At 32.0% G+C, this 26,331-nt stretch overlaps 6 protein-coding genes across 9 annotated transcripts; 5 read left to right on the top strand and 1 right to left on the bottom strand.

Annotated features, from left to right (window-relative positions):
- The first annotated feature begins 60 nt into the window (after positions 1 to 60).
- Positions 61 to 7,284, top strand: Wdr33 (WD repeat domain 33). 2 transcript variants are annotated; one of them, XM_066742388.1, is made up of 9 exons: positions 65 to 200; positions 284 to 397; positions 476 to 745; positions 1,192 to 1,343; positions 3,628 to 3,725; positions 4,075 to 4,435; positions 4,521 to 4,732; positions 4,793 to 5,128; positions 5,227 to 7,284. In XM_066742388.1, the coding sequence occupies exons 2-9, from the start codon at positions 308 to 310 to the stop codon at positions 6,663 to 6,665; spliced, it is 2,958 nt and encodes a 985-aa protein (XP_066598485.1). In that variant the 5' UTR covers positions 65 to 200; positions 284 to 307; the 3' UTR covers positions 6,666 to 7,284. The 2 variants fall into 2 exon arrangements, with proteins under 2 accessions (XP_066598484.1, XP_066598485.1); XM_066742387.1 differs by having other exon boundaries at positions 61 to 397; positions 5,227 to 7,277.
- A 3,145-nt stretch (positions 7,285 to 10,429) lies between these two features.
- On the top strand, positions 10,430 to 11,885 carry Ssu72 (Ssu72 CTD phosphatase). Of its 2 annotated transcripts, none has more exons than XM_066742667.1 (4): positions 10,430 to 10,789; positions 10,852 to 11,022; positions 11,103 to 11,361; positions 11,453 to 11,885. In XM_066742667.1, exons 1-4 carry the CDS (start codon positions 10,707 to 10,709, stop codon positions 11,552 to 11,554), a joined length of 615 nt encoding a protein of 204 aa, XP_066598764.1. In that variant the 5' UTR covers positions 10,430 to 10,706; the 3' UTR covers positions 11,555 to 11,885. The 2 variants fall into 2 exon arrangements, with proteins under 2 accessions (XP_066598764.1, XP_066598765.1); XM_066742668.1 differs by having other exon boundaries at positions 10,434 to 10,789; positions 10,879 to 11,022.
- A 141-nt stretch (positions 11,886 to 12,026) lies between these two features.
- LOC136782815 (uncharacterized) lies at positions 12,027 to 21,389 on the bottom strand. The gene is made up of 18 exons (XM_066742502.1): positions 20,917 to 21,389; positions 19,848 to 20,143; positions 19,570 to 19,749; positions 19,175 to 19,460; positions 18,710 to 19,087; positions 17,098 to 18,628; positions 16,645 to 16,805; positions 16,476 to 16,534; positions 16,322 to 16,374; positions 16,053 to 16,163; positions 15,830 to 15,951; positions 15,703 to 15,780; positions 15,286 to 15,342; positions 14,590 to 14,655; positions 14,171 to 14,308; positions 12,684 to 14,100; positions 12,267 to 12,591; positions 12,027 to 12,184 (listed from the first exon to the last, which is right to left on the bottom strand). The coding sequence occupies exons 1-18, from the start codon at positions 20,935 to 20,937 to the stop codon at positions 12,058 to 12,060; spliced, it is 5,406 nt and encodes a 1,801-aa protein (XP_066598599.1). The 5' UTR covers positions 20,938 to 21,389; the 3' UTR covers positions 12,027 to 12,057.
- Positions 15,361 to 16,785, top strand: LOC136782907 (ubiquinone biosynthesis monooxygenase COQ6, mitochondrial-like). Of its 2 annotated transcripts, none has more exons than XM_066742670.1 (4): positions 15,361 to 15,875; positions 15,989 to 16,247; positions 16,361 to 16,547; positions 16,634 to 16,785. In XM_066742670.1, the coding sequence occupies exons 2-4, from the start codon at positions 16,064 to 16,066 to the stop codon at positions 16,662 to 16,664; spliced, it is 402 nt and encodes a 133-aa protein (XP_066598767.1). In that variant the 5' UTR covers positions 15,361 to 15,875; positions 15,989 to 16,063; the 3' UTR covers positions 16,665 to 16,785. The 2 variants fall into 2 exon arrangements, with proteins under 2 accessions (XP_066598767.1, XP_066598768.1); XM_066742671.1 differs by having other exon boundaries at positions 15,370 to 15,875; positions 16,361 to 16,551; positions 16,631 to 16,769.
- Positions 21,008 to 22,593, top strand: LOC136782814 (ubiquinone biosynthesis monooxygenase COQ6, mitochondrial-like). The gene is made up of 7 exons (XM_066742500.1): positions 21,008 to 21,026; positions 21,096 to 21,223; positions 21,419 to 21,526; positions 21,608 to 21,670; positions 21,757 to 22,067; positions 22,203 to 22,485; positions 22,549 to 22,593. The coding sequence occupies exons 1-7, from the start codon at positions 21,008 to 21,010 to the stop codon at positions 22,591 to 22,593; spliced, it is 957 nt and encodes a 318-aa protein (XP_066598597.1).
- A 1,575-nt stretch (positions 22,594 to 24,168) lies between these two features.
- Fip1 (Factor interacting with poly(A) polymerase 1) lies at positions 24,169 to 26,331 on the top strand. The gene is made up of 4 exons (XM_066742653.1): positions 24,169 to 24,378; positions 24,485 to 25,393; positions 25,474 to 25,811; positions 25,925 to 26,331. The coding sequence occupies exons 1-4, from the start codon at positions 24,205 to 24,207 to the stop codon at positions 26,043 to 26,045; spliced, it is 1,542 nt and encodes a 513-aa protein (XP_066598750.1). The 5' UTR covers positions 24,169 to 24,204; the 3' UTR covers positions 26,046 to 26,331.

Raw genomic sequence — 26,331 nt, 5'->3', positions numbered from 1 at the left:
TCAAAAACTTAAACTGTTAAAATCAAGCTGAAACTCCTTCCGCATCTACATAACCTAATCTCAATCCTTTAAAATGTCTACCAATGCTCAATTTGCTAATCCTCCCCCTGCTATAAATCTTCCTAATATGTCTGTACCACCACCATCAGCATCAAATTTGTCAGCACCACCGCCAAATTTAACAACCATAAATACGTCTGGTAGCTATCAGCATCGGTTTACCAATCATAGAGACAGTAATAGAAGTTTTTTTAAACCCTTTCGACCCTATCACGCTCCTAAGGTTGTTGCCGGTGGTCAAGATACCATGCAGGATGAATTTGACGGGAAACGTTTAAGGAAATCTGTTATGAGAAAAACAGTAGATTATAATTCAGCCATTATAAAAAGTTTAGAAGTGAGTACCAATTTTCTTTTTAAACAGTATGCATAAGAGTTGTTTAAAAGCATGCTTGACAATTAAACTTTGTTGTAGAATCGTATATGGCAGAGAGATTATAGAGATAGAAGAGCTCTTCAACCAGATGTGATATATTATCCTGACTTACTACCACCTCCCAGTTATATGGACAATCCTATAAATGCAGTTACAACTAGATTTGTAAAGACTGCAACCAATAAGATGAGATGCCCAATATTTTGCATGGCATGGACACCAGAAGGCAGACGTCTGGTAACAGGAGCCTCTAGTGGTGAATTTACTTTATGGAATGGTCTTACATTTAATTTTGAAACTATTCTTCAGGTAAGCTTTACTGTAATAAGTAAAATTTTCTTATATTTAGTTCTGTGGCGGGTAAACCAACCCACAGATTATATTCAGTCTATTAAACATATTTTTAATACTAAAGTTCCTTTAATGTTAATACATCTGTAGCATATATCAGTTTTTCCTACATTATTATATCTTTTAAAAAATTATGCTTATAATTTCTACAATCCCTTAAAAACGTTTGCCTATCAATAATTTAAATAAAGTTTTACAAGTCTTCATAGTTTATTTTTGCTGGCTCTACAACACATTCATGATAAATGTATTTTATTTCATAATTTCCTTAATGTTAATATTTAAATTATTGAAAATATAAGTGAAGTTAAACTTTGAACCAATATTCTAATTTTAGAACAATATATAATATTGGAAATGTTAGTTTCAATTTTATTAATTAAAATATGTTATGTTATGTTTAGGCTCATGATAGTCCTGTACGAACAATGGTCTGGTCACACAACGAGAGCTGGATGGTAACTGGAGATCATGCTGGCTATGTGAAATATTGGCAGAGCAACATGAACAATGTCAAGATGTTTCAGGCGCACAAAGAAGCGATTAGAGGACTCAGGTATATGATCCAAAACATTAGTCCTTACGTTTCTTACGCCACTATTACTATTACAAATTCATCCAGCCTGTCAGTATTTAATATAATAAAAGTTACTCTCATTCTCTTTCGTCCCTGGTTTTTAATTAATATTTACCCATTTATACTTGTTCTTGTGTGGGTACATAGGTGATCAGTAACTACATTTTGTGATCAAAGGAATTCATTTAAGAAAAGATAGTATTACGAGCTACATAGCTCTCAGGAGTAAAATCATTGTAACTAAATGAGGATGAAATCCCAAATTTAAGAAATAGTAGATTTATTTTTTCTGAACGTCTAAAACTCACTTCCCTACATATTCTCACTGAAATTCATTTGTTAAATAATACATGTAATATAAATTTTTATAGATACCATGTTATTTTACTTTTCAATTAGTGTATAAAAAATCTGTTGATAATTAAACGCGTAAATAAATGCTATAAATATATTTGAACATGTTCAGTCTTGTAATGGATTCACAGGTTTTGTAAGAACTGAGAACAAGTATTTCTAATAAAATGCATTTGTTAATTTTACAATGTCCTAGTTGTTAATAAAAAAAATTTTATTATTTAATTCTCAAAACTTTAAGAATATAAGTTATTATTATTTTGCATTTATAACTGTATTAATGGGAGAGAGAGAAGAGGAAGAGTACCTTTAAACTAATTAATTTACAAAACAAATATTCAATAAAAAGTATAGAGTATAGAGCTATATATTTTTGCGTTGTTAAAGTTAGGTCCTTACGGTTCTTTATGGCTCTCAGGTTAAGAAAATTATATAGGCTATTGGGCAAACATGTATATTTTAACAAAAATAAAAAAGAAGCAAATATGTGCAACACTACCCAGTCTCGAGCTTTTCCCATTGAAAATAATAAAGATAAATATATATACATATATATCCTCTGTCCTTTATATTGTCCAAGCTTTTCCGTTAAGTGGAATAAAGAAAGACATACTTATGTTGCGTGGCTCTTAAACAATAAAATTTTTCTTCTTTAATTTGCGTTATTTTTGTCTTCTTATAAATGAAAGGAAGAGAGAATGACAAAAGAGTGTAAGGTGGAGCGAGAGAGTAACAGAGAGATATATAGAAACTCATGTACACATCCATGGTTTTTTTTATGCAATAAATGTTAAACTTAAAAAACTATTACTCTTGGTACATCACCCGTTGGTCATGTGGCATCAAACATTAATGTAGATTTAATGAAATTGCTATAATTCCTTAATTGAAAAATAGTATAAAATTCAATAACTTATTTGCGTGCCAGATATGACTATCGGAGATGGTTTTTTGTTTATTTACAAGTATTTACGCATAGATGCTCCTTTCAGTAGAGATGTCTGTCTGTTCCTTGAGGTGCATTTGCAGATCGTGAAAAAAAATTATATAATTACATTTTCAGTTTGGATAGTAACATTTCTTCTACCTACCCAATCTCCTTAATGATATTCATTTTGAACTATTCAATTTTCTATCATTGTTATCAGTTAATGAAACAAATTAACGCCCATATAAATGACCAATAAAAAGAGGAAGATATCAAATTATTAGTATATTTTATCTAAAAAAAAACCTGAAGGATTTCAATTGAGGAAGTAGGCTCTTGCTAGGTAGCAAATCTTTTCTTAGCAACAAATGATTTTTAATCAATAAATTGAAAATCCATAAAAAAATACTGTTTTCCATGCTTCTTTTGCACACAATAAATTGCATAAGTACACAATAATATTTAATGTAATAAGTTTTTAAATACTAATATAAATAGATAAATGAACAATCAATTTGTACCAATTGCTTTGGTACAGTATTATGTAGTATTAATTACTTCTCCATATAACTTATATATACAAATACATGTCGCTCACATGCCTTTCTTAGTTTTTCAATACACGCAATTCTAAACATGTATCTTTTTATGACGATTTTTCACATAAGGACCTTCTTATTAATTTATACAGTTTTTAGAAATACCGATAATAAATATCTTATTTTTATTATCAATAAATAAAACAAATTACATCTGAATAATAATTTGGAATACCGAACAAAGTAAAATCTTTGATAACAAAAATTGAATCAATGAAACAACTAGAGTACAGAAGTTGAAAAACGCGAATAGCTAAACAACAATATTTTCCTATCAGAATGAAATTGAGGCGATTATATGAGTAAAAGATAGAACAATTCTATTTGTATAATAAAATAAAGAGATAGTTATCAACAGCATAACATGTTTTTCGGCGGGCAGTTTCAGTCCAACCGATCATAAATTGGCAACCTGCAGTGATGATGGTACCGTCAGAATCTGGGACTTCCTTCGATGCCACGAAGAACGAATACTCAGGGGTATATTAATTTTCTGTCTAATACTAAACTTTGTTTTACTAATATACACTTTAAAATTCATTTGTTAACTTTTATACAAGTAATTAGTAATAGTGTCATAAATTCAAGCATTAGAATAAAATATTTTTGAAAAAGACTACAACTCAATTAATTTTTGAATTACTAATTTATTACTATTGGATCGAATTAATGTTTTATCAATGCATAGGCTATTTAAAATATTAATATTGTCTTTTATTCAGAATAGTTTGTTAAAATATTGCTAAGAATAAAATAGTGGAAAAGGGAGCACAGTCAGTTAAATATTAGTGTAATTATGTCATAATAAAATTGTAAATGCTTTGTTTAGGTCATGGGGCTGATGTCAAGTGCGTTCATTGGCATCCGCAGAAAAGTTTAGTGATATCGGGAAGTAAGGATAATCAGCAGCCAGTAAAACTCTGGGATCCCAAAACGGGCCAGTCTCTTGCTACACTACATGCACACAAATCGACTGTGATGGATGTGAAATGGAACGAAAATGGCAATTGGTTGGTAACTGCTTCGAGAGATCATTTGCTCAAATTATTCGATTTAAGGAATTTGAGCCAGGAAGTGCAAACTTTCCGCGGACACAAAAAAGAAGCATCCAGTGTTGCTTGGCATCCAAGCCACGAAGGACTTTTTTGTAGCGGAGGTAGCGATGGCGCTATATTATTCTGGCATGTTGGGTAAGAGCAACAAATTGCTTAAAAGTTATTGTTCACAATACATATAAAATAATGTAAATTAATGTGATTCGCTAATAATTTTTAGAGCCGATAAAGAAGTAGGGGCTATAGAGCAGGCCCATGATAGCATTGTGTGGACTCTGGCGTGGCATCCTCTAGGACATATCCTGTGCTCTGGTAGTAATGATCACACCTCTAAATTCTGGACACGAAATAGACCGGGTGATCTTATGAGAGACAAGTACAATCTTAATACGTTGCCAGCCGGAGCTACTGGCATCGATGATCATGAAATAGGTATTTTTAAATTTATACATTGCTTCGGCATCGCTCTTATATTTTCTGTTTGTCTTTCAGCTGACGAAGCTGCGGTAATACCTGGAATGGGACCTGAGGATAGAATCAATGCGGATGGCGAGCTAGAAGATAAGAACGGTGGTATTCCTGGTCTAGATTTGGATCACGCAGTAGACGAAGGAAAGAAGTTCGCTAATAAAAAAGTACCTTACAGTAAACCTATTCCTAGAAATTTCCAAGCTCAGTGGAATGAAATGGAAGCTGAGGATATGGAGCAGGTCGAAGCATTAAATGCATTTGTCAATCAATTAATTGAAACCACACCTGGGGCTGTGCCACTCAACGAAATCACGCCGAATGCCGTTATACTTTATGGAAAAATGATTTCTGTTGAACGTAAGTATTGCTGTATCCTAATAGTGGTTTCTTTGCCCTTTTCCTTCATAAATGTGCAGTCTTTGATCTAATTTGTCGATTTACTGTTTTATTTATAGCTGGGTCAAAATTGGCAGAAGCGATCAGTAAAGGAAATGATGCCATAAACAAACTTGTCTTCTCAGGTGAGATTGAAGAGCTAAGGGATGTCGTTAGTCCGCCGGATAATACAGATGAGGCTGAAGAATATTTGCAAGACGAAGGTGACATAGATTATTCAAAAGTGCCCGATATCGACCTACCGCCTCCGCTGCCCAGTTCAAAGTTTGCTCAAAATCCAGAGTTATTAAAAGCATTAAACCGTGGCGGGAAACGAAAATTCGACCAACTTATAGGCTGGAGCGATGGCGGAGCTAGCGATAGGACATCGAAAATTCATCAACCAGTATTTGGTGGAATAATGACTGAAGACTCGCAATCCAGTGACACAGATTTGCGATACTCAGTAGGAAAATCCAATATGTTATCTGGTGATAGTGCTAACTTGTACCATACTGGACAGGACGAGGATCTGAGGAGGTTGCATGCTAACGATTCAAGAATAGGAAGTCGCGGAGATGACGATATGCGGTTTGGGATGCCCAGTGGTCCGGGTAGACCGGGATCCCATAGTGATCAAGATTCAAGAAATAATTATGGAGATAAAGATTTCAGGCACATAGGCCTCCATAGTTTTTCAGGAAAGAAATCTTTCGATGACGATGGCTATGATGACAGAGATCGTGATGAGGATTCGCGCTGGATAGAGGAAAAGGGAGTCAATAGCGATCCTAGGAAGAGCGAAGGAGCATTTGCTATGAGTAATTTCGACAAACGAGATAACATTTCCTCTGGAATAAATAATATGTCACCCTTTATGAGCAATAATATGGCTCATATAACGAATCATCATAATATGCAAAACATCAATCCTAATATGCCTCCTATGGGAAATTTGATGTCACATTCAAGCATGCCTCCAAATATGCAAAACAAACCTCCGCATCCCAACATGCAAAACATGGATGGACCTATGTCGCATATGATGCATCATCCGAACATGCACCCAAACTTTGGACCGAATGGGCCACCACCTGGTAGTTTTGGAAACAATTTTAGGCCTCCAAATGGTAACTTTGGGCCCAATCAACACTTCAGGCCTGGGTCGATACCTCCGTTTGGCCCAAATCAAGTACCACCGTTTGGTGGCAATTTCCAAGGACCTGGAAATTTCAGAATGCATGGCTTTGGTAACTCGGGCCCACCTAATTTCGATCGAAGTGGTTTTAGCGGAAATTTTCGAGGACAGAATTCTGGAGGACAAAATCAAGGTGGTCCAAATAATTTTAACAATAGTTTTGGTAGTTTCGCCAGTGGTAATAAAAGTGGACTAAATCGAGGAATGAATCGTGGGCCTAATGACAATAGTATGGGAAGAAGTGGTGGTGGTTATAATAATCGCGGAAGAGGACGTGATAGTGATCAACCTAGGGGTTCTAGAGGAAGGGACAATTATTGACCTGTTGATAGCTCGAACATTCATTGATTATGTATTATTTGTCCTTAAGTTTTGATAAACATAAGCTTCAATTAATCATCGTTCTCATTGGTACACGAGGAAAAAGGAGAATGTCTTTCTCATCTATCAGTCAAATATCTTTAGAATACTTTAGATTTTATAATCTGTTTAATAATTGAAAGCATTCCCTTTTACAGACACTTTTTCTTGAGAACGACCTTCTTTCTGTAATGAAAGAAGATATAAAATCAATTAATCCTGATCATACATTTTTGAATGCGGTTATCGTGTTCTTATATTATGATACTTGCGATGTTTGCAGCGAGTATAGATTTATGTACAACAAAACAATTGTAAAATATATTACATAGAAAAAAGCCACATTATTCCAAAATCAAGTCGCTCACGAGCTGCCTTGCAAATATTTTTAGTTCTTTCCTTTTCATAAGACCAAGGGGAAGGTATTTATGATTACTATATATATATATAAATGTTTAAATATGAACAGCTCTCATTTATCTATTACAAAAATAAAATAATAAATAGACATCATTGTTTTTTTAGTTGTTCAAGAAGCACCATGCATGGTAAGTTAAACCTAAATCAAAAATGAAAAAGAATAAATTGTTACAAACATTCAAACCTTTTCATTTTTTATTTTCTTTAGCTTAATTAAACTAATTGTTGACATTATCATTTATTACTCATCAATAATTATATATTTGTATCATAATATATACATATCTTAAATTCAATTAAAAGACGGGGTACGAGATGAGGAAGCATGTGACGAATCAATAAGAAATTAGCAGAAATTTTACAAAATTTGTCTCACATTGAATAATAAAAATCATTGAAGTAAATAGTTATGACCTACAGATTTAAAATAGCTGCAATTTAGTTAGAGTAGCTTAAAGATAGGTTCTACAAGAATATATAATTACTATGTACGTATAGAATTTGAGTGTGGTTAAATTAGAAATTAAAATAATACATTTTATTTGAACTAGCTTTAATTTATAACAATAGGAATCAAAACATTATCATACATTATTATTATTTTGTAATAAAATTTCTTTGTATACACAGCAATCGCTTACATATTCACTATTATAACATTATGTCACAATTATTGAAATGGCTGGGCCACAGAGAAACGCTTCATAAATTAGTCCTTTTTTATTCATTGTTGCTTAAGTATTTCTTTCCTGTGATTTAAACTCATGAAGAATAGGATTTAGCCTGTAACAGAAATAAAATAATCACAAAGTATATATTTCCTTATAAATTCAAAATAATTTAAATTTTTTGTTATTAATTTATACTCATCTGATATATTTTTTCTTCTCTGTTATGTATTAAAATCCTTCCTTCTTTTCCGCAATCGTTTTCCGAAAATATTATTTTTGTTTACGATCCAAAATTGAGGGTTAATCGCGCCATTTGACAGCTACGGACAAACTCCCTAGAAATCCCTTCGCCCCTCAGATTCCTACTTCCCCCCGCCTGACGCAAGATTTCTGCTGTAGTACAGTTTCGGCCATTAATCTTGCGTCAGGCGAGGGGAAGTAGAAATTAGAGGGGTGAAGGGATATCTAGGGAGTTTGTCCGTAGCTGTCAAATGGCGCGATTAACCCTTAATTTTGGATTGTAAACAAAAGTAATGTTTTCGGAAAACGATTGCGGAAAAGAAGGAAGAATTTTAATACATAACAGAGAAGAAGAAATATATCAGATGAGTATAAATTAATAAAAAAAATGAAAATTATTGTGAATTTTTAAGAAAATATACTTTGTGGTTTTTTTATTTTTGTTACAGGTGAAATCCTGTTATGATGGCTTTCTATTAAGGAAAAAAGTTCTTATAAACAAATAAGTGCAAAAGCATTAAGATATGAAGCATTTCTTTGTGGCCCAGTCATTTCGATAATTGTGACTTAATGTTATAATAGTGAATGTGTAAGCGATTAGTGTATATACAACAAACTCTTATTGTAAATTTAATAATCTTGTATGACAGTTTTAATTGCTATTATTTTAAATTAAAGCTAGTTTAATTAACATATTATTTTTATTTCATCCCTTTCTCAAAATTCTAAACACACATGGTAATTACCTATTCTTGTAGTAGTCATATATTCGTTAAAATACTTACAAAATTACAACTGTTTTATATTTGTAAAGCATAGCTTTTTGTTGCAATGATTTTTATTATTCAATGTGAGAAAAATTGCATTGGGTTTAGGTAAGTGTCTTATTTATCCGCCACATCCTTCCATATCTTATGCGACATTTATTTGGCTCTGTTACACTATTTTCTTCTAGTCTACAACATATAACATTAATTTTTTATTCATTTATACATACACACAGATCTGACAATACTACTCCTGAGTTCATCTTGTTTTCAGCTTCAAATAGTTTTCCAACTACACGCATGGATATCCATTTTGAATATAGAATACTTATTTCATTTCATCTATTATGATATTGTTAAGATTGATAGAAAGATATCAATTCTTTGCAAATGATATTTTATATATCTAGTAACTGGATTAATTAAGGTTTTAGAACAGATAAATTTCACAAACAAATAGGACTAACAAAATATGTATTATATATTGAGGAAGGATATCCAAATGTGAATTATTTGAAGCTAAAAGCAAGATGATTTCAGCAGTATACTTAAATGTACTGGAGAACAACATCCTCTCAAATATAAATCCTATGGAAGAGATGCCAAACATTATAAGTAAAATAATTCAAGTGTTCATTCTTCAAATTTAATAGAACAATGGTTTACCAATCATCTTGACATTTATAAGATTAATTATTCAATAGAATAGCCATATCTGAGTGTATATAAAAATAGCAAAAAAATATTGGTATATTTTGAAAACTAAAAGAAAGAACTAACAAGGCAAATAAATATTACATAAGATATGGAAGGATGTGGCGGATCAATAAGACATTTGCCTAAACCCAATGCAATTTGTCTCACATTGAATAATAAAAATCATTGCAACAAACAGCTATGCTTTACAAATATAAACAGCTGTAATTCTGTAAGTAATTTAACGAATATATGACTACTACAAGAATAGGTAATTACCATGTGTGTTTAGAATTTTGTGAAAGGGATGAAATAAAAATAATATGTTAATTAAACTAGCTTTAATTTAAAATAATAGCAATTAAAACATTGTCATACAAGATTATTAAATTTACAATAAGAGTTTGTTGTATATACACTAATCGCTTACACATTCACTATCATAACATTAAGTCACAATTATCGAAATGACTGGGCCACACAGAAATACTTCATATCTTAATGCTTTTGCACTTATTTGTTTATAAGAACTTTTTTCCTTAATAGAAAGCCATCATAACAGGATTTCACCTGTAACAAAAATAAAATAGCCACAAAGTATATTTTCTTAAAAATTCACAATAATTTTCATTTTTTTTATTAATTTATACTCATTTGATATATTTCTTCTTCTCTGTTATGTATTAAAATTCTTCCTTCTTTTCCGCAATCGTTTTCCGAAAATATTACTTTTGTTTACAATCCATAATTGAGGGTTAATCGCGCCATTTGACAGCTACGGACAAACTCCCTAGATATCCCTTCACCCCTTTAATTTCTACTTCCCCTCGCCTGACGCAAGATTAATGGCCGAAACTGTACATATGTATATCTAAAATACCTACATTCACAAATTTCACTACATTCTGTTCGGTCTCGGTACCTGATGTTTTATGTTCTATTGGTTCTATTGATGAAGGGCGTATTAGCGTATAATGGAACTTAGCATTACGCGAAAATAATTATTGCATCGTTTTATTACTTTCCTTTTTAATTAAACTTTTTCTTCTAATAATAGATTATAAGAGATAATCTTTTTAGATAAAATAAAAAGATACATTTTTTAGATTTGACAGAAAGTCAAATGCAACTGACGCATTACGCATTGAGAGGTTAATCTAACTTTCAGAATTAAAGCCTTTTTTAAGATACCAGAATAAAATATAATAATGCCTACACCGAACTCAATCAGTGTTGCCGTAATTTGTTCTAGTAATATGAATAGAAGTATGGAAGCTCATGCCTTTCTGAGGTAATCATTTTTGTATTTAAAGATGCTAAAGCAATAGTTTTAAATAAATTTATTTTCTGCAGAAAAATGTATATATATTTCTATTTTAGTAAAAAAGGTTTTAATGTCAAATCCTTTGGAACTGGTGATAAAGTTAAACTACCAGGAAATGCTCCTGACAGACCAAATATTTATGATTTTGGAACTTCATATGATGAAATTTATAATGATCTTTTAACAAAAGATAAACAATAGTATCCTCTTTAGAACAATATAAGTTTATGCTATTTTTAATTTATTTATGTATATGAGTTTCCTTAACTTAAATTTTTAGCTATACACAAAATGGATTATTACATATGTTAGATCGTAATCGTCGAATAAAGCCTAGGCCAGAAAGGTTTCAATTATCAAAGGATAAGTTTGATGTGTTAATCACATGCGAAGAACGAGTATATGACCAAGTAATTGAATGCATGGAATCTAGAACACCAGAGGATAATCAGCCAGTACACCTAATTAATATTGACATCCAAGATAATCATGAAGAAGCAACTGTTGGATCTTTTTTAATTTGTGAATTGGTCACTTTGGTATATTTTTTAAACAATTATCTTCTTATTTATCTGTTTTAGGAATAATAATATTTTAAGAATAATCTACATGAATATGCTTCTATTTCAGTTGGACAATAGCGAAGATTTGGATAATGATATAGATGAGCTGCTTCATGAATTTGAATCAAAATTTGCAAGAACGATATTGCACACAGTTCTTTTTTATTAAACCATATATTGAATTAATACAATTTTATGTACATCGACATTAATTTAGATCATAACGAAGAAATAACCTATTGAAAATTTATCATATTTTACAGACATTTTACTCAAAATGAACTGTAACAAAATGAAGAGAAAATTCAAAATGTGCTTCCCATCATTACTGAAAATCACTTTTTCTGTACATATATGTCATGGGTTTAAGCCATGTTTATAAATATGTATATGTACAAATTATCTAGCAAAAGGACTGGAATACAAATGTGTATAGCTACCATGGTTTTAAAGGAAAGATTATTTTAACAGAATTAAATAAATTGGAAGATAAATCATAAGATGGATTATTAAAAAATACTTTATTTTTCAAATAAGTTGTTTACACATATACATGCTTTACTGCGATCAGAATGTATAATGAGCAAAAGAAAAACACATGAATCTTAATGTTTCAGGGAATTATATTTACTGCCTTATATCAAAAAGGATTGGTCTAAATTGCTTTTTAATTTAATGCTGATCCAAATGTGCATACAATCTCCTTGACTTTTCTCGTTTCTTTTTATTACAGTGTTTATTCATAGCCTTCCATGGTTTCTCCACATAAAGTAGGCTTTGCGTAGATCCTGTAGCTGATCTGAAAATTGTCATGTTTTTAATTGGATAAATTTTTAATTCAACCAAATTTAATAAAAGAAAACAGTATCAACATTGCTTACGTAGAAGATTGAAGAGATACTTCTTTGTATTTTCTCCAAGCTGCTTCTTTTACATGAATACTAGAAATTTTTTGTTGAAAAAATTTTTCATCTATATCAGCCATTGTAATTTTACTTCCTTTATTTGCTCTCATTGCTCTCACTGGTATATGTTTATTTAAGGATATGTTTTTTTTTCTGGGAGCAAATGTATGATACGTATTTTGAGGTATGGATGGTGGAGCAACGCAATATAATAGTTTACCGTTTACAAAATCCTTAAGAATGTAACGGGCAGATCTTGGATTATCTGGTTGACCGTTTTGTGTCATAAAACCTCTATTGTCTAAAACAGAAAGGTAAAAATTTTAAAATTAATATGTTGGAGACAAAACTAGTTAAATGTAGTTTTTTATAATTTCTAAAATATATATTTACATCCATAAGCATTTAAAACTTCTTCCGCGGTAGGCGGCCGATCAGGATCCTCTCCATCTAATGGTAGAGGTAGGATTAATCCATATTGATCTTCTATGATATGCCTTGGTATTATAGTACCTAATAGTGTAATAGATGGTATGTGATCTCTCATTTGATCTATTGGTAAAATTCCATTTAATATCATATCAGCTTTTGTACAAACAAAACTAGGCATTACTAAACCAGGACAATCACATAAAAGTAAATCATTGTCTAGATATAGAGTTTGAAAATGTTTTGTTTTGCCAGGAGTTGCGGAAACTGATACTTTCTTGTCCATAAGTAAAGTATTTATCGTTGAGCTTTTTCCTACATTTGGATAACCAACTAAACCAATTGTAGTTGTATTTTTCAAATATGTTTTACCATTATAAATAGTTTTGAATAGTCTAATTAATTTTTCTCTTGTTAAAATTTCTGGAGAATTAACAATTTTTTCAGTCAATACTTTTTCTATACCTGGCCTATGAATTTCATTTACAGAGTACTTTACTTTTTCAAAAAGTAATGTTTCATTCTCATTTTCATTTTTGTCTATAGGTTCTATTTGCTTTGTAGTTTTTTTATCATTACATATATCTAAAGTTTCATTAGCACTTTCATACTCACTTTCAGATGTATAATAAGAATCATAAAAAGCTTCTTTACTATCTTCACTGTCTTCTTCATTTATTTCATCTTGGTCAGAACTACTTTCAATTTCCTCTACCATTGCATCTTCATTAATTTTTTCCTTCTGTAAACCTTGTAATGCTGAGAAAAATGCTACCCTTACATTAAGTTGACTAAAATAATTAGACCAAGCTCTTCGTTGTTCCTCTGTTAAAAAGTCAGCTTTATTAATTAAAATCATATTTATTTTTTTACTATCTATTTCTTTAACGTAATGCTCTAAGTCTTCACAGCGAAATAATAATGGATTTCTTGCATCAGTTATTTGAACTACAACATCACTCCTTTCTACGACTCTCCATAGTTGTCGCCAAAACTCCAAATTTTTTTCATATGGAGTAAGAATTAACCCTTGAGATTTCTGTAGTACTGAAAGCTGCCGCCTCCATTCTAGAAATTCTTCATTTTCTTTTGTTTTTAATTCATAAGCTGTAGTTGATTCATTCCATTGTGGCTTCCTTGGTATTTTTAAAAGTAATTTATTTTCCTCGTGACTTTTCAATACTTTCTCTTTCTCTTCTCTTGATAACAGCCCTATGCCACTGTTAGGATTAATAAATTTTATATTCAATTTCTCAGCATGAAATTCAGTTCCTGCAAGCTCAGCTGTTGAAAGAAACTCCTGAAAGGAATCTTCTTCTGTCACTGATTGTAAATTGAGACGGTTCCAGTCATAGCCATCATTGATTTCTGCTGAATGTAGCTAAAAATAATCAGAAAACTATTAGTCAAATAACAAACACAATAACATTGAACAATACAAATAGCCTTACCATAGAATCATTGCTTCTTTTTTTTTGAGTTGGACCAAACTTGTCCCTTATTAAAGCTTTACCTAAATAGGTTTTTCCTTTTGTCTTCTTTCCCATGTCAATTAAGTAATAAGGTACGATTTCACTTGTCACTCGTCGCTAGCGACAGATGATCACACGTGCGGGACTGTGCGGGACACACAGTATACCCTTTAAGATACAAAAATAACCTCAAATTTCAAAGTGGAATCACGTTATTTATTGCAGTGTTGAAACTCTATTGGGATCTGACACGTGGCGGAGTCTATATATATAGATAAATAAAAAAACGAATATGGCGCATGAAAGCCTAAGGGCCGGTTTTTCCACCTATTGGTAAAATTTATCTGCTTGGTAAAATTTATAAACTATAGTAAATTCTATTCAATTTCAAGCTTTACCAAACGGATAAATTTATCCAGACGTTTGCCAATAGGTGGAACAACCGGCCCTAAGTGTCTAAATGTCTATTGAAATTACAGGAGGGTTATAATGATTTCGATGGAAAATATCTGTACAAACTTTTCTCCCATATTCAAAAGTTTTAAGGTTTTCAATAATAAATTGCAATTTATTGAAAAATATCCATAAGAATTAATGTAAAACCTGGGCTTCCTCTGCTTTCATTTTTAACCACTTGGAGCGCTTCAACTATGTCAGATCCCAATAAGATGTGTTACATTTATTATAGACTTACAGTAGTAGCAATTAATTATGGAACGCAGCTCTAGTAGATTTTAAAGATTACCTGTCATAATTATTATTGTACTTTAATACACAATAGAAACTGATAAACTGTTGTATACATGTACAATACTGTATAAATAGTAAACAATAATTTAATTTACTTTTATGCTAGCATGAATACTATTGCTGAAGAAGTACCAGACATAGGATTAATGTAGACGTAAAAACCCAGTTCTTCGTAACAATAAAAGATATTAGCTTTTTCAATAGATGTTAAGCAAAAAGTTGAGTTTATAGTTTTGGAAATGTCGTTTTTGGTGATCATTCAGTGGTATTACACCTTGTATATGACGAGCTTTATATTTTTATTATCCAAAAATGTATTATTTTTCACTTTTGCAGGTATGTACACTGGCCTTCATCGATTCTGCTCCTGGGGAATGGCTGGCGGAAGTATCGAGCGCTAACTATAGCACAAAATAGCAGTATAGAGACCGTACACACTAGCAATGACAGTGAGATAAGAATGTATATTGGTGTATACTATCAGGGCAAACTATCGGTCAATTTTCGCAGTTTTTGAGTGTAATTTATTTATACGTATGTAGTTACACATTGACACTTCTCTATCATTGTGTTGTGATGTGCACGGTCCCTATATCGGACCCCATGGGCTCTATCTATTCTGCTCTATTCCTATCAATTCCTATATGTATAACAGATACATACGTATGTACATACATTGGTAGTCAAAGTTGGTTAAAACTCAAAACTCAAAATGAGGACTGAGGGAGTACCGAATTCCCTCCGTCTAGTGTCTACCCTACCATCAGCGGGTGGGGAGGTAAATCAGTGATCAGTGAGATGGTAATGATAATTCGAGGAAACCCAATCCTCATCAGTCCCTATTATCAATCGGGATTCACATATTATACACTCATATATATTCAGTACTTCATCAGTGTTGCAGCACTTGCAGCTGGCTGGCAGTGAAAGTAGGGTAGGTTGATATATAGTTTCACAAAAAAATTTTTGCCAATTTCTAACGTTACGTCTATTAATTATCTTTGTATATACTTTAATTTAAATCATCATTTCGTGTGATTTTTCCAGTTTAGACATTAAATAAGTGGATGACTTATTCCTACAAAATTTTAATTGCGCTGTTTATTTATACACGAGAAGAAAATGACAGGTGTAATAAGCGCGATTTCATCCTGTAGATCTGTAATATCTGCATCCGGAATATTACATTGTATTAAATGTACGATGAACAGGAAAATTAATACTGTTTCCATTGAAAATAACAAATATTATGATATGATCATCGTTGGAGGTGGTATGGTGGGATCTGCTTTAGCATGTGCAGCAGGTTAGAAAGTTAAAACTGTGATTTTATAGTGTTATAATATTGTATTTTTTATACCTAAAAATTAAGAAAAAAACAATTGAAGTAAAGATAAATATTTGCTATTTTTTTTATAGCTAATAACAGAAGACTAGAATCAACAAATATACTTTTGTTAGAAGGTAGTTCAGACAATAAATATACGCTTCCACACAATTATTCCAATCGTGTTGTTGCTCTTAATCAGCAAACACGTATTTTATTGTCAAGTATTGGTGCATGGCAGCATATAGAAGCTTCGCGATATTGCCCTGTTCATAAAATGCAGGTATCATCAAAACACTTTATTTGAATTTTTAACTTATAATTCACTATAGATATACTTCTTCATATCTATGTACAATTAGTAGGTTTTGGATGCTTGTTCTGATGCAGCAATAACTTTTAATGAGGATCTATTACAAGAAGAGTTAGCATATATTGTTGAGAATGATTTATTGATACATTCTATCAAAACAGAATTGATGCAGAAGCCTTCTGTAGATATAACATATAATGCAAAAGTTAAGAAAATTATATTTCCTTTAAATGAAGAAAGAAATACTGAAGTCATATTGAAGGATGGAAAGAAGTATGAAACAGGATTATTAGTAAGTATTTAATGAATAAAATCTTTAAAAATAGTACAAATATTATAAACGTATTTCAGTATGAAGTTTTGCACATATTTTTACAGGTCTTTTCACTATAGTATTTATAATATTTTAATTTTATATGTTTACAATAAAATAGTTCACAAAAATTTTATAATTAGTATAGTTACAAAAACTAACAATTTTTTGTTATAATTTTTAAGATTATCAATGAAATTAACCATCTATAGCACCATGAGCCTCTTCAATTTTTGAAATTAAATCATCCAAACATTTTCGAATATTTTGAGAGTATCTTTTTAATTCACTAGCCAGTTCACCCAATTGCTGTTGATTATCATTAACAGGGGATATACTATATAATCTCCAAAATTTAGTAATATCCACTTCAAAATCACTCTCTTGAGATATTGATTTTGATGTGTTTCTGCATTTACGTTTTTTTTCACTAACTAAATGGTATACACTTTTAATCAATTCACGAGGCAAACGATTTTCTCTAGGATCATTAGGTCTAATATGAATTGCGCAATGATGCGGGGGACGTAGCAGTAAAGCACCGGTTCGAAATGCCCTTATTATTTTTTTTGGAGCATAATCTAATAACTTAGAAAATAACATATTTTCTAGATATGAAACTAATTGTGCTCGTCGCACTAATCTGTCCAAGCCGGCAGATCTCTGAAGCTTTTGTATATCGGAGACAGCCAATCCTACCATTAAATTAGTCAAAATAATTGTAATAAGAATTACAAAACTTAAAAGCATTAAATGTGCTGTACCAGAATAAAGAATTGGCGATTCTTCATCAAAAAATACATCTTCAAATTCAAGTTCGCCAGACAACATTACAACAGTTTTTAAAAATCCTATCAAAGGGTTACTGAAAGACTTATAGTTTTTATGCAGAACAGTAAATCCCAAAGAAAAACCTATTATAAGACAAACATAAGCACCAAGAAATTTGAAAAAATTAATTGATACTTGCGTAAACATTTGTATATATAAGCCAAATGTTGGAAATCTGCCAACAACCATCATTAGTTCCACCCATGATAATAAAATTCCTAAAGCTGCTATATGATGTTGCCAAGTTTGATTGATTGTTATCATAGCTGAACTTGTAATCAATATTACACACCATTGCAACCAATTCTCCCAACTTTTGACATAGGAGCTTATACTATGCGTCATCTGAAATAATTCTTTGCATGCAAATGTTGTTGTAAATGTTAAAGTAAGCCAGAAAAGGGCTTTAGATAACTGAGCAAAATACCATATGTATGTAACTATAATGTATCCAGTAAAGAATGCTACAAAGATTGAGTGAAATGCTAAACTCATTAAAAAAAACTTTCTTATTCTCAGCCATTTTAAATATAAAAAACTTTCACATAAAGGATGTCTCAGAATATGCTTCTGACCTACTTCAATAAGACAGAGGATTAGGTCTGTTTCTTGACTACCATATGGCACCAAAGGGTGAAAGTCTAATCTTATTTCACAATCTATATCTCCTAATTCATGATCATGTAAAGAGATTGCCTGATCAAAATATGTGACAAAAAGTGGAAGGACATCTGGTGTTCTTCGTATTAAAAAACTAAGAGCTGAAACACCACCTTTTGTTTTTGCTGTAACATTCGCTCCTTTGGAAAGTAGCATTATTACAGTAGGAGAGCTTTCATTTAACGCTGCTATATGCAATGGCATGTAGCCAAATTTATCCGCTTTATTAATATCTGCTCCAGCCTTGAACAAAAGTGTGATTTTAATTTATTATATGAAACAAAAATAGTAACTTTATTATTAACTGTGTATATATTTACATACATTAATTAACATTTTGACTAGTTCATTTCCTCTCGAAGCTTTTGCAACTGCTGCATGCAAAGGAGTCCTACCATTATCATCTTGTAAGTTAATTTCTGCACCACTTTTAATTAAAACATCCAATGTTTCAGCAGATTGAGACAAAGCAGCCAAATGCATTGCTGTTTGTCCTCTTGAATTTCTAGCTTCTTTTAGTGCACCGGCATTAAGTAATAATTTTGTGCATTCAGCGCTTCCCTCATCTGCTGCCAAATGCAAAGGAGTTAGTCTAGCATTGCCCACTTGAACTTTTACGTCTGCTCCATGGTTCAACAGAAGCCTCATGCAAGAGGCTGATCCTAATGAAGCAGCTACATGTAAAGGGGTTTCTGTATATACCTATAATTTGGAGATTTCATATATTTCATAAGGAATCCTTAATTATTTTCTATACTAATAAATAACGTAAAATTGAATAGAGCTCACTTGTGGGTTGTTAGGACAAGCCCCTGATTGTAATAAAATTTCCACACACTTTTCAGAATTGCTCAAAACTGCATAATGCAGAGGACTTCTATTCGATAATCCTGCATTAACGTCAGCTCCTGACTTTATTAAATATTTAACACAGGCGACATCTCCGGTAGCAGCTGCACAATGTAATGGAGTATATTTTCGATTATAGTCCCATTCACACACATTAGCACCATATTTTAATAGTTCTTCAATAATTTTTAGTGCACCAGCTGCTGCTGCTAAATGTAACGGTGTTCTAGAAAAATTATTTTACTTCTTTCTAAATCTTATATTTTTTATGTTAGCCTACAGAAGGGAAATATATAGAAAATATCTAGGACACAGATTTACAAAATTAATATTACCTTCCAGCATCGTCTCTGCATGATGTACAAGCACCTCTGCTTAGAAGAACTTTGACAATTTCAAATTTTCCAAGCCAGCAAGAAATAAGTAAACAAGTGTTTGGCCATTTTATTAAAAATTCGGCTGTTCTTATTGCAATTGTACTGTCATTTTCAGCGACAGAAGTTTTTCTCACATTTCTGTAATAACACATTTAATTATTATAAACTGAAAATATATTACTAAAAATTGTCATTGGACTGATAAAATTTGCAGTTAATGAAAAATATTGTTTTACCCATTCGTAAATTGCGTTTTTGGTATTTTGTAATTGTCAAAACTTATATTATCCTTCATTAGGCGAGAGATGTTTTCTAATGTCTTCTCTAATGCATTTCCAGTGAGATTGATAAGTGTAGATAGCGCAGTTTCCCCAGCAGGTAAATTGTAAAAACTCTGATTGATTTCTTCTTCCCTCCAAAGCGAATGATTGACCATATGTTTATATTCTGGATACATAGTAGACTGGGTACTCTGCTCCGAAGAGATACTTCCTCTTTCTAAGTCTGCCATGCTAATATGTTCGTGCGAGTCCTAAAACATTGCATTTTTTATTCAGTAATTCCGTCCTTTTTTTTGCATGAAAATACAAAAATAACTAAAATCTTTTCGTATATATAATAATTTGTTAAATTAACACGTCTCTTTAAAATCATATAAATCAAACGGCTGAGAATTTGTTTTTCAAATATTTGTGTTAACATAGTACGTGTTATTTGTGCGACACATTTTAGTTGCGGTAAACCAGCCCCACATTTCATTGAAGTCGATAACACTTTTGTCATTCTCGCTTTGTGTAAGTGAAAAGTCTACAAATCTGAAAACAGTGCTAAAAATTCTTTTAACCGAACATTTAGGAAAAGTAAAATGAATATTTTTCTAATAATTGAGCATACTTCAATTTGAAGAATTTGAAACAAGGAAAATGCACAAAACAAGGATACTTCCTTGTACCAGATTCTAAGTAATCGTTATGAGTAAAAGATAATAAATACATACTATGTATGTGTAATAATGATACAAATTTCAATATTATTTAAATTTGCATAATTTCCTGAATATATTCAGTTTAAAAGTAGAAGATACAACAATTATTTCTAATAAATTTTTAAAATTAAAAATTATTAAAGAATATTAATCATGTTTTAAATCACGTGCTAGTTAAAGGTTGTGTGAAAAAGACAATAATTTTTGTTAACATTTTAAAAATATTTCACATCTTCATTATTATAATTATATTTAATTACTAAAATATTCTGAAAAGTTTTATCAGTTATAAAATAATTTAAATACGGAGCTCTGATTACCTTGGACAAGTGGTATTCCATTGAAAAAAGTGTAATTTTGTAGCACAAGCGGCAAAGTTATATAAGTAAAATATATATTTTTGTACGCGGAATGCAAAACTCACCAGACCGTGATTCTTTATCAGATTAAATTTACCGACGTACTTCTTTTACATCCTTCTCTTATTCTGAGCACTTAGTGAATATCTCTACTTCACAGCAACCGACGAGAATATCCACGGGTATACCCCAATGTTTAATAAACACACTGTGCATATATTTAGCTCCCTCTGCAGCATTTAAACGTCGTTTTTTCACGGATTCTTTGGTTTTTCTTTTTCGTTGTATATATTTAAGGCTGTTTCTTTTTTTTTTTAACAAATTTAATTAATTTGTACCTATTGATAATGAATAAGAAATTAGTTTTTAATTGATATTTCTCGCGATATTTTTATGCAAGTTCATTACACCTAAATTTTATTAAGTTCAAGCTCATTATTTTGATTTATGTTAAAAATTATAGGTGGGAGCAGATGGAGGTAATTCACGGGTGCGTGAAGCAATGGGTGTCCAATACATTAAATGGGATTACGATCAAATGGGAATTGTTGCAACTCTCAAACTGTCTGAGGTAAGAATATTTCATTGTATTCAAATAACCATTTTTTCAGTACTTAAAATAAATTTAGCGAATCGAATAAAATTATTTTAGCCAACGGACAATGTTATAGCTTGGCAAAGATTTCTTCCAACAGGACCGATAGCTTTACTTCCGGTAAAAAATATTTTCAATCTTAGAATGATTTACTAATTATTTCTTTATAAAAAATATTTATTTATATTAATTTTTATTCTTATTAGCTGACAGATTCATTAAGCTCGCTGGTATGGTCTGTCACTACGAACGAAGCTAAAAAACTCTTAAAGATAACAGAAGAGGAATTCGTGGACAATATTAATGAAGCTTTGTGGAAAATGTATCCAAAAGATGGCATCGTTCAGACTGGAATGTGGGCACTAGAACAAATGCTGGAAAAGCTCTCTTGTCACCAGAAAGATGTCAGAGAAATGCCTCCTTCCGTGACTCAGATTGTTGAAAAATCAAGAGCTGCCTTTCCTTTAGGATTCGGACATGCTGTTAATTATGTTAAACCAGGCGTAGTTTTAATTGGGTAGGCTAAAATTTGCAAAGTGGAACATGTAGCGCGATAAAATGCTATTTATATGAATGTTGCACATCTTTTTAAAGACCTTTTATTTAAGAGTAAAACATTTATCGTTAGATAGCTGTTATTGTATTTTTTAAGGGATGCAGCACATAGAGTTCACCCTTTGGCTGGCCAAGGAGTAAACTTGGGTTTCGGCGACGTCACAATTTTGATCCAGATTCTTGCGGAAGCTGTTTCAAATGGAGCTGTTCTTGGTGATATAAATTATCTAAAACGGTACGAGACTTTGAGGCAAAGACATAATGTTCCCACAATGTTGGCCATCGATGCACTTCACCGATTGTATAAGGGAACCGCAGCCCCGATTGTTTTGGCTCGTAGCTTAGGTCTACAGCTAACAAATGCTTTACCAGTAGTAAAGGTAACTAGAAATAACACTTAATCATAAATTTGTACTAAAACAATTTATGCTTACCTGTTACAGAAAGCTATAATTCAGCATGCAGCAGATCACTCATCTAGTCGATGATTTGAAGAAAAATTGTGATAAATGTTGTATTGTTTATACAGGGTCTGGCAGTTGAAACGTCCTAAAACATAAAGGTAAGAACATGTGTATCTGCAAAACTAAAAGAGATATTAAAATTTAACATAGAGCAGGTCCTATGCAAAATTTTAACATCTATACTTTTGGATATACAGATCTTGTAACTATACTTTATCGACGTTTTAACTGACGGACACTATATATATATATATATATATATATATATATATATTTAACATAACGTATATATCAAGTAATTAAGATTTTATCACGTGATACGCATGTGTATACGTGTGTTTTATAGAAATGCATTTGATGTTAATAATAAAGTTTATTGCAAAAAATGATGATCTTACCTATTGAAGTTGTTTTACCTTTTTAGAAAATGGATCTTTATTTTATTAATTCAATGAAAAACTGAGATGCGGCGCCAGAAGATATTGTGGTGGTCTTACGACTTATACATATAGCTTAGTTTACTGCACTTATTGGTCTTAACCAGTCTCAACGGGAATCCGTATACCGACATTACAGAGCGAAAACTATTTCGCATGCAGCGTCGTTATTTGTTGACGGATTGTAAAGTTATTACAGGTTTTTGGAAATGCCAAAAGCTTATCTACTAAGTTACGTTAGGAAAATTAACAAAAAAAGAAAAAAAAAATTTTGTTTAAATAAATATATTAACATTATTGAGAAACAACAATTCAATCGCAAAATCCCCCAACGTAGTTTACTAGATAATGTTCATACGTTTCCAAAAAGTCCACAAAAATGCAAATCTGTCAAGATATGACGATGCTGCATGCGAAATAAATAATGGAAAAATTTCGTGTTCGGGAAGTCGCTAACACGAAATTCTTCCATTATTTATTTCGCATGCAGCATCGTCATATCTTGACAGATTTGCATTTTTGTGGACTTTTTGGAAACGTATGAACATTATCTAGTAAACTACGTTGGGGGATTTTGCGATTGAATTGTTGTTTCTCAATAATGTTAATATATTTATTTAAACAAAAATTTTTTTTCATTTTTTGTTAATTTTCCTAACGTAACTTAATAGATAAGCTTCTGGCATTTCCAAAAACCTGAAATAACTTTACAATCCGTCAACAAATAACGGCGCTGCAAGCGAAATAGTTTTCGCCCTGTAATGTCGGTATACGGATTCCCGTTAACTCTTGATACTCTTTATGTTGTCTTAATCCGTCACTCAAACAAAATAAATCTGTTGATTCCTATAATTTTTTAAATGTTTCCATGAGCGACTCCTTTTCTTGTAATAGGCTAATGTAGCGGAGGTAAAAATTAAATAAAATATTTTAACAGTTAAAATTATTCTTATGATAAAAGACTGTACAATTTTAATAATTTTGTTGATCTTGTGTAGAAATTTGAGAAGGGTAATCTGGTGTTGAAAAGAGGGAGGGTGGGGGGGATCCAGGGGGTTCGAATTCGATGATCGGTGATCACTGATCGGTCCTCTGGAATTGGCTGGTTACTTGAATATAGTATATGTTTTGTGCACCGTGGTGGGGGGCCACGAGGATCGAGGAGCTAAATAAAATACCATTCTCAAAAGAAGCGAAAATGGCGGATGAGAACGAGGATCAGTGGTTATACGGTGATTCAACGGATGGCAAAGAATTTTCACATGAAAATGTCGAGCCGGAAAGTCGACGAGAAAATGTGGTATCAGATAAAGTACAAGAAAATAATCAAGAAAATGAAAGAAAGGGAAACATTCCAGCAGAACACTCTGCGGTAAGCGTTGCCTAACCTATATTTGTATTTGGAAGTTTATTATTAATTTAAATATAACTTAAGAATTTATTCAATGATTATTTCCTTTGACTTTACATGACAACAGGCACAAGAAGATATAAATTCAATGGGAGAAAATTATATGTCTAATAGCAATGCTCAAGAGGATGGTAATAATGAAATAACTAAAAATGGTGCGAGGGATATGTCCAGTCAAGAAGATGGAGAAGCCCCTACGGACTCTGATTCAGATGATGATGTCCATGTAGTCATTGGTGATATTAAATCAACCCCAGCATATGGCAGTTTGAATATTAAAAGGGGTGGCCTTTTGACCAATGCTTCTGGAGTACCAGATAAATTAAATAAACAACCTGGCAAATTTAGTATAGATGAGTTTGAAACTATCGGTGTGATCAATGGCATGCAAGCCCATGAATTTAATTTAGACCAATTGGAGGACAAACCATGGAGGCAACCAGGTGCAGACATTACTGATTATTTTAATTATGGCTTTAACGAAGAAACTTGGAGAGCTTATTGTGAACGTCAAAAAAGAATGAGAAGCGAGTCTGGAGTTGGTCTTATTTTAAATGCTGGTGGAGGTACTGGTAATTCTGCTGGAATAAGAGTACCACAAGTAGCTATAACAAATGATAACAGTAAATATTCTGGTATTATGGGTCCAAAAAGAGCTGGGCCCCCACCAGGAAGGAAAATGGCAGGAACTATTGATGTTATTGGAAGCTCTGGTCTTGCTTCTAGAAGAAATTTAGATAAATCTCCTCCTAAAGGAAATGTGATACAGGTTATGACTGCTGATAGAAGGGAATATTCAAGAAAACCAGGATTTCCTGATATGAGTGTACCTCCCCCTGTAGCAGGAATACCCCCACCCTTTGATATGCCTCCACCAGGATACCCCGGAGAACCAGCACCTTTCTATATGCCAGAGGCAGATCCATATTACCAAAGCTATGAGCCTACGCAAGACTGTCAATGGGGTAACGATCCGGTGTGTATTTAGCTATAATCTCAAAATGATTATTTAAAATGATATATTGGTTTTTATACTTATTGAAAAACTAATCTTAGACTTGGCAGCCGACAACCTTAGCTATTCCGGTGACGGAAGGGGACGAGGATAAAGATGTTGGTCCAAAGATAATACCTACCATGATACCGCCCACCATTCCTCCATTAATGCCTCCTCGTGAACAACGAGACGGTAGAGATCGTGAAAGGGATAGAGATAGGGATAGAGAGCGGGAAAGAGAGGTGGACTCTGTAGGTAGAGAGAAAGAAAAGGAAAGGGATCGAGAAAGGGATAAGGATTCTGTAGCAAGGGATCGTGATAGAGAACGAGATTCCATGACACGGGACGAAGACAGAGAGCGTGAACGATCACGATCTCAATATCGCCATAAGGATAGGTAATTTACTTTTCACTGTGTGTGTGTAGCAGTTTACCAGTTTTAGAGGATTCAGAGTGAAATAATATAATACTATTTTGATAAATTCTTTAATACTTTTTATTATTATAAAGGCACAGGCATAGGTCCAGGTCTCGTTCACGAAGGCACAAGTCCAGATCACGAAGTCCTTCCCGACGTAAGAAGAAATCCAGACGTTCTGAAAGAGAAAGATCAAAAGAAGAAAGCGAATAAGTGACAAACTTAATGTGAATTTTTGTTTTCCTTTTTTTATATATATGTATATGAATTACGCCACATTGGCGAGCATCATTTTACAATTAGACCGAATAATAAGATTCTTTCAGTTTGTAACGTAAAATGTTACGAAACAAATTGTGAAATTAGGTATAAGTTAATATTGAATAGGCAGTAAGCATTATATTTGTCAAATTAAACGAATACTTGGTATTCTGAGATTTACATTAAGCCCTAAATTGTAAATTAATGTTCAATCAATGAATGATAGTGATAATAAATT

Source organism: Prorops nasuta, unplaced genomic scaffold (assembly GCF_024137725.1).
Source record: "Prorops nasuta isolate Cenicafe-Biocafe unplaced genomic scaffold, Cenicafe_Pnas_1.2 PNAS00030, whole genome shotgun sequence".
Taxonomy (NCBI): Eukaryota; Metazoa; Arthropoda; class Insecta; order Hymenoptera; family Bethylidae; genus Prorops; species Prorops nasuta.
Note: the sequence above shows the minus strand (reverse complement) of the source record. Positions and strands in the feature narration are given on the sequence as shown.

Excerpts from the sequence above, each read along its gene's own strand:
- Wdr33 (XM_066742387.1), top strand. The coding sequence starts at position 74 with ATGTCTACCAATGCTCAATTTGCTAATCCTCCCCCTGCTATAAATCTT. Across the intron at positions 1,344-3,627 it reads GAAGCGATTAGAGGACTCAG|TTTCAGTCCAACCGATCATA; the intron begins GTATATGATCCA and ends TTCGGCGGGCAG. Across the intron at positions 5,129-5,226 it reads AAAAATGATTTCTGTTGAAC|CTGGGTCAAAATTGGCAGAA; the intron begins GTAAGTATTGCT and ends TTTTATTTATAG.
- Ssu72 (XM_066742667.1), top strand. The coding sequence starts at position 10,707 with ATGCCTACACCGAACTCAATCAGTGTTGCCGTAATTTGTTCTAGTAAT. Across the intron at positions 11,023-11,102 it reads TTAACAAAAGATAAACAATA|CTATACACAAAATGGATTAT; the intron begins GTATCCTCTTTA and ends TTAAATTTTTAG. Across the intron at positions 11,362-11,452 it reads TTTGTGAATTGGTCACTTTG|TTGGACAATAGCGAAGATTT; the intron begins GTATATTTTTTA and ends CTTCTATTTCAG.
- LOC136782907 (XM_066742670.1), top strand. The coding sequence starts at position 16,064 with ATGACAGGTGTAATAAGCGCGATTTCATCCTGTAGATCTGTAATATCT. Across the intron at positions 16,248-16,360 it reads TGCTTTAGCATGTGCAGCAG|CTAATAACAGAAGACTAGAA; the intron begins GTTAGAAAGTTA and ends TTTTTTTTATAG. Across the intron at positions 16,548-16,633 it reads TATTGCCCTGTTCATAAAAT|GTTTTGGATGCTTGTTCTGA; the intron begins GCAGGTATCATC and ends TACAATTAGTAG.
- LOC136782815 (XM_066742502.1), bottom strand. The coding sequence starts at position 20,937 with ATGGAATACCACTTGTCCAAG. Across the intron at positions 16,806-17,097 it reads GGCTCATGGTGCTATAGATG|GAAATATAATTTTCTTAACT; the intron begins GTTAATTTCATT and ends CTTCATTTAAAG. Across the intron at positions 14,656-15,285 it reads CAGAATCGATGAAGGCCAGT|ACATTTAGACACTTAGGGCC; the intron begins GTACATACCTGC and ends TAATTTCAATAG.
- LOC136782814 (XM_066742500.1), top strand. Across the intron at positions 21,224-21,418 it reads GTTTTTTCACGGATTCTTTG|GTGGGAGCAGATGGAGGTAA; the intron begins GTTTTTCTTTTT and ends TAAAAATTATAG. Across the intron at positions 21,671-21,756 it reads GACCGATAGCTTTACTTCCG|CTGACAGATTCATTAAGCTC; the intron begins GTAAAAAATATT and ends TATTCTTATTAG.
- Fip1 (XM_066742653.1), top strand. The coding sequence starts at position 24,205 with ATGGCGGATGAGAACGAGGATCAGTGGTTATACGGTGATTCAACGGAT. Across the intron at positions 24,379-24,484 it reads TTCCAGCAGAACACTCTGCG|GCACAAGAAGATATAAATTC; the intron begins GTAAGCGTTGCC and ends ACATGACAACAG. Across the intron at positions 25,394-25,473 it reads GTCAATGGGGTAACGATCCG|ACTTGGCAGCCGACAACCTT; the intron begins GTGTGTATTTAG and ends AACTAATCTTAG.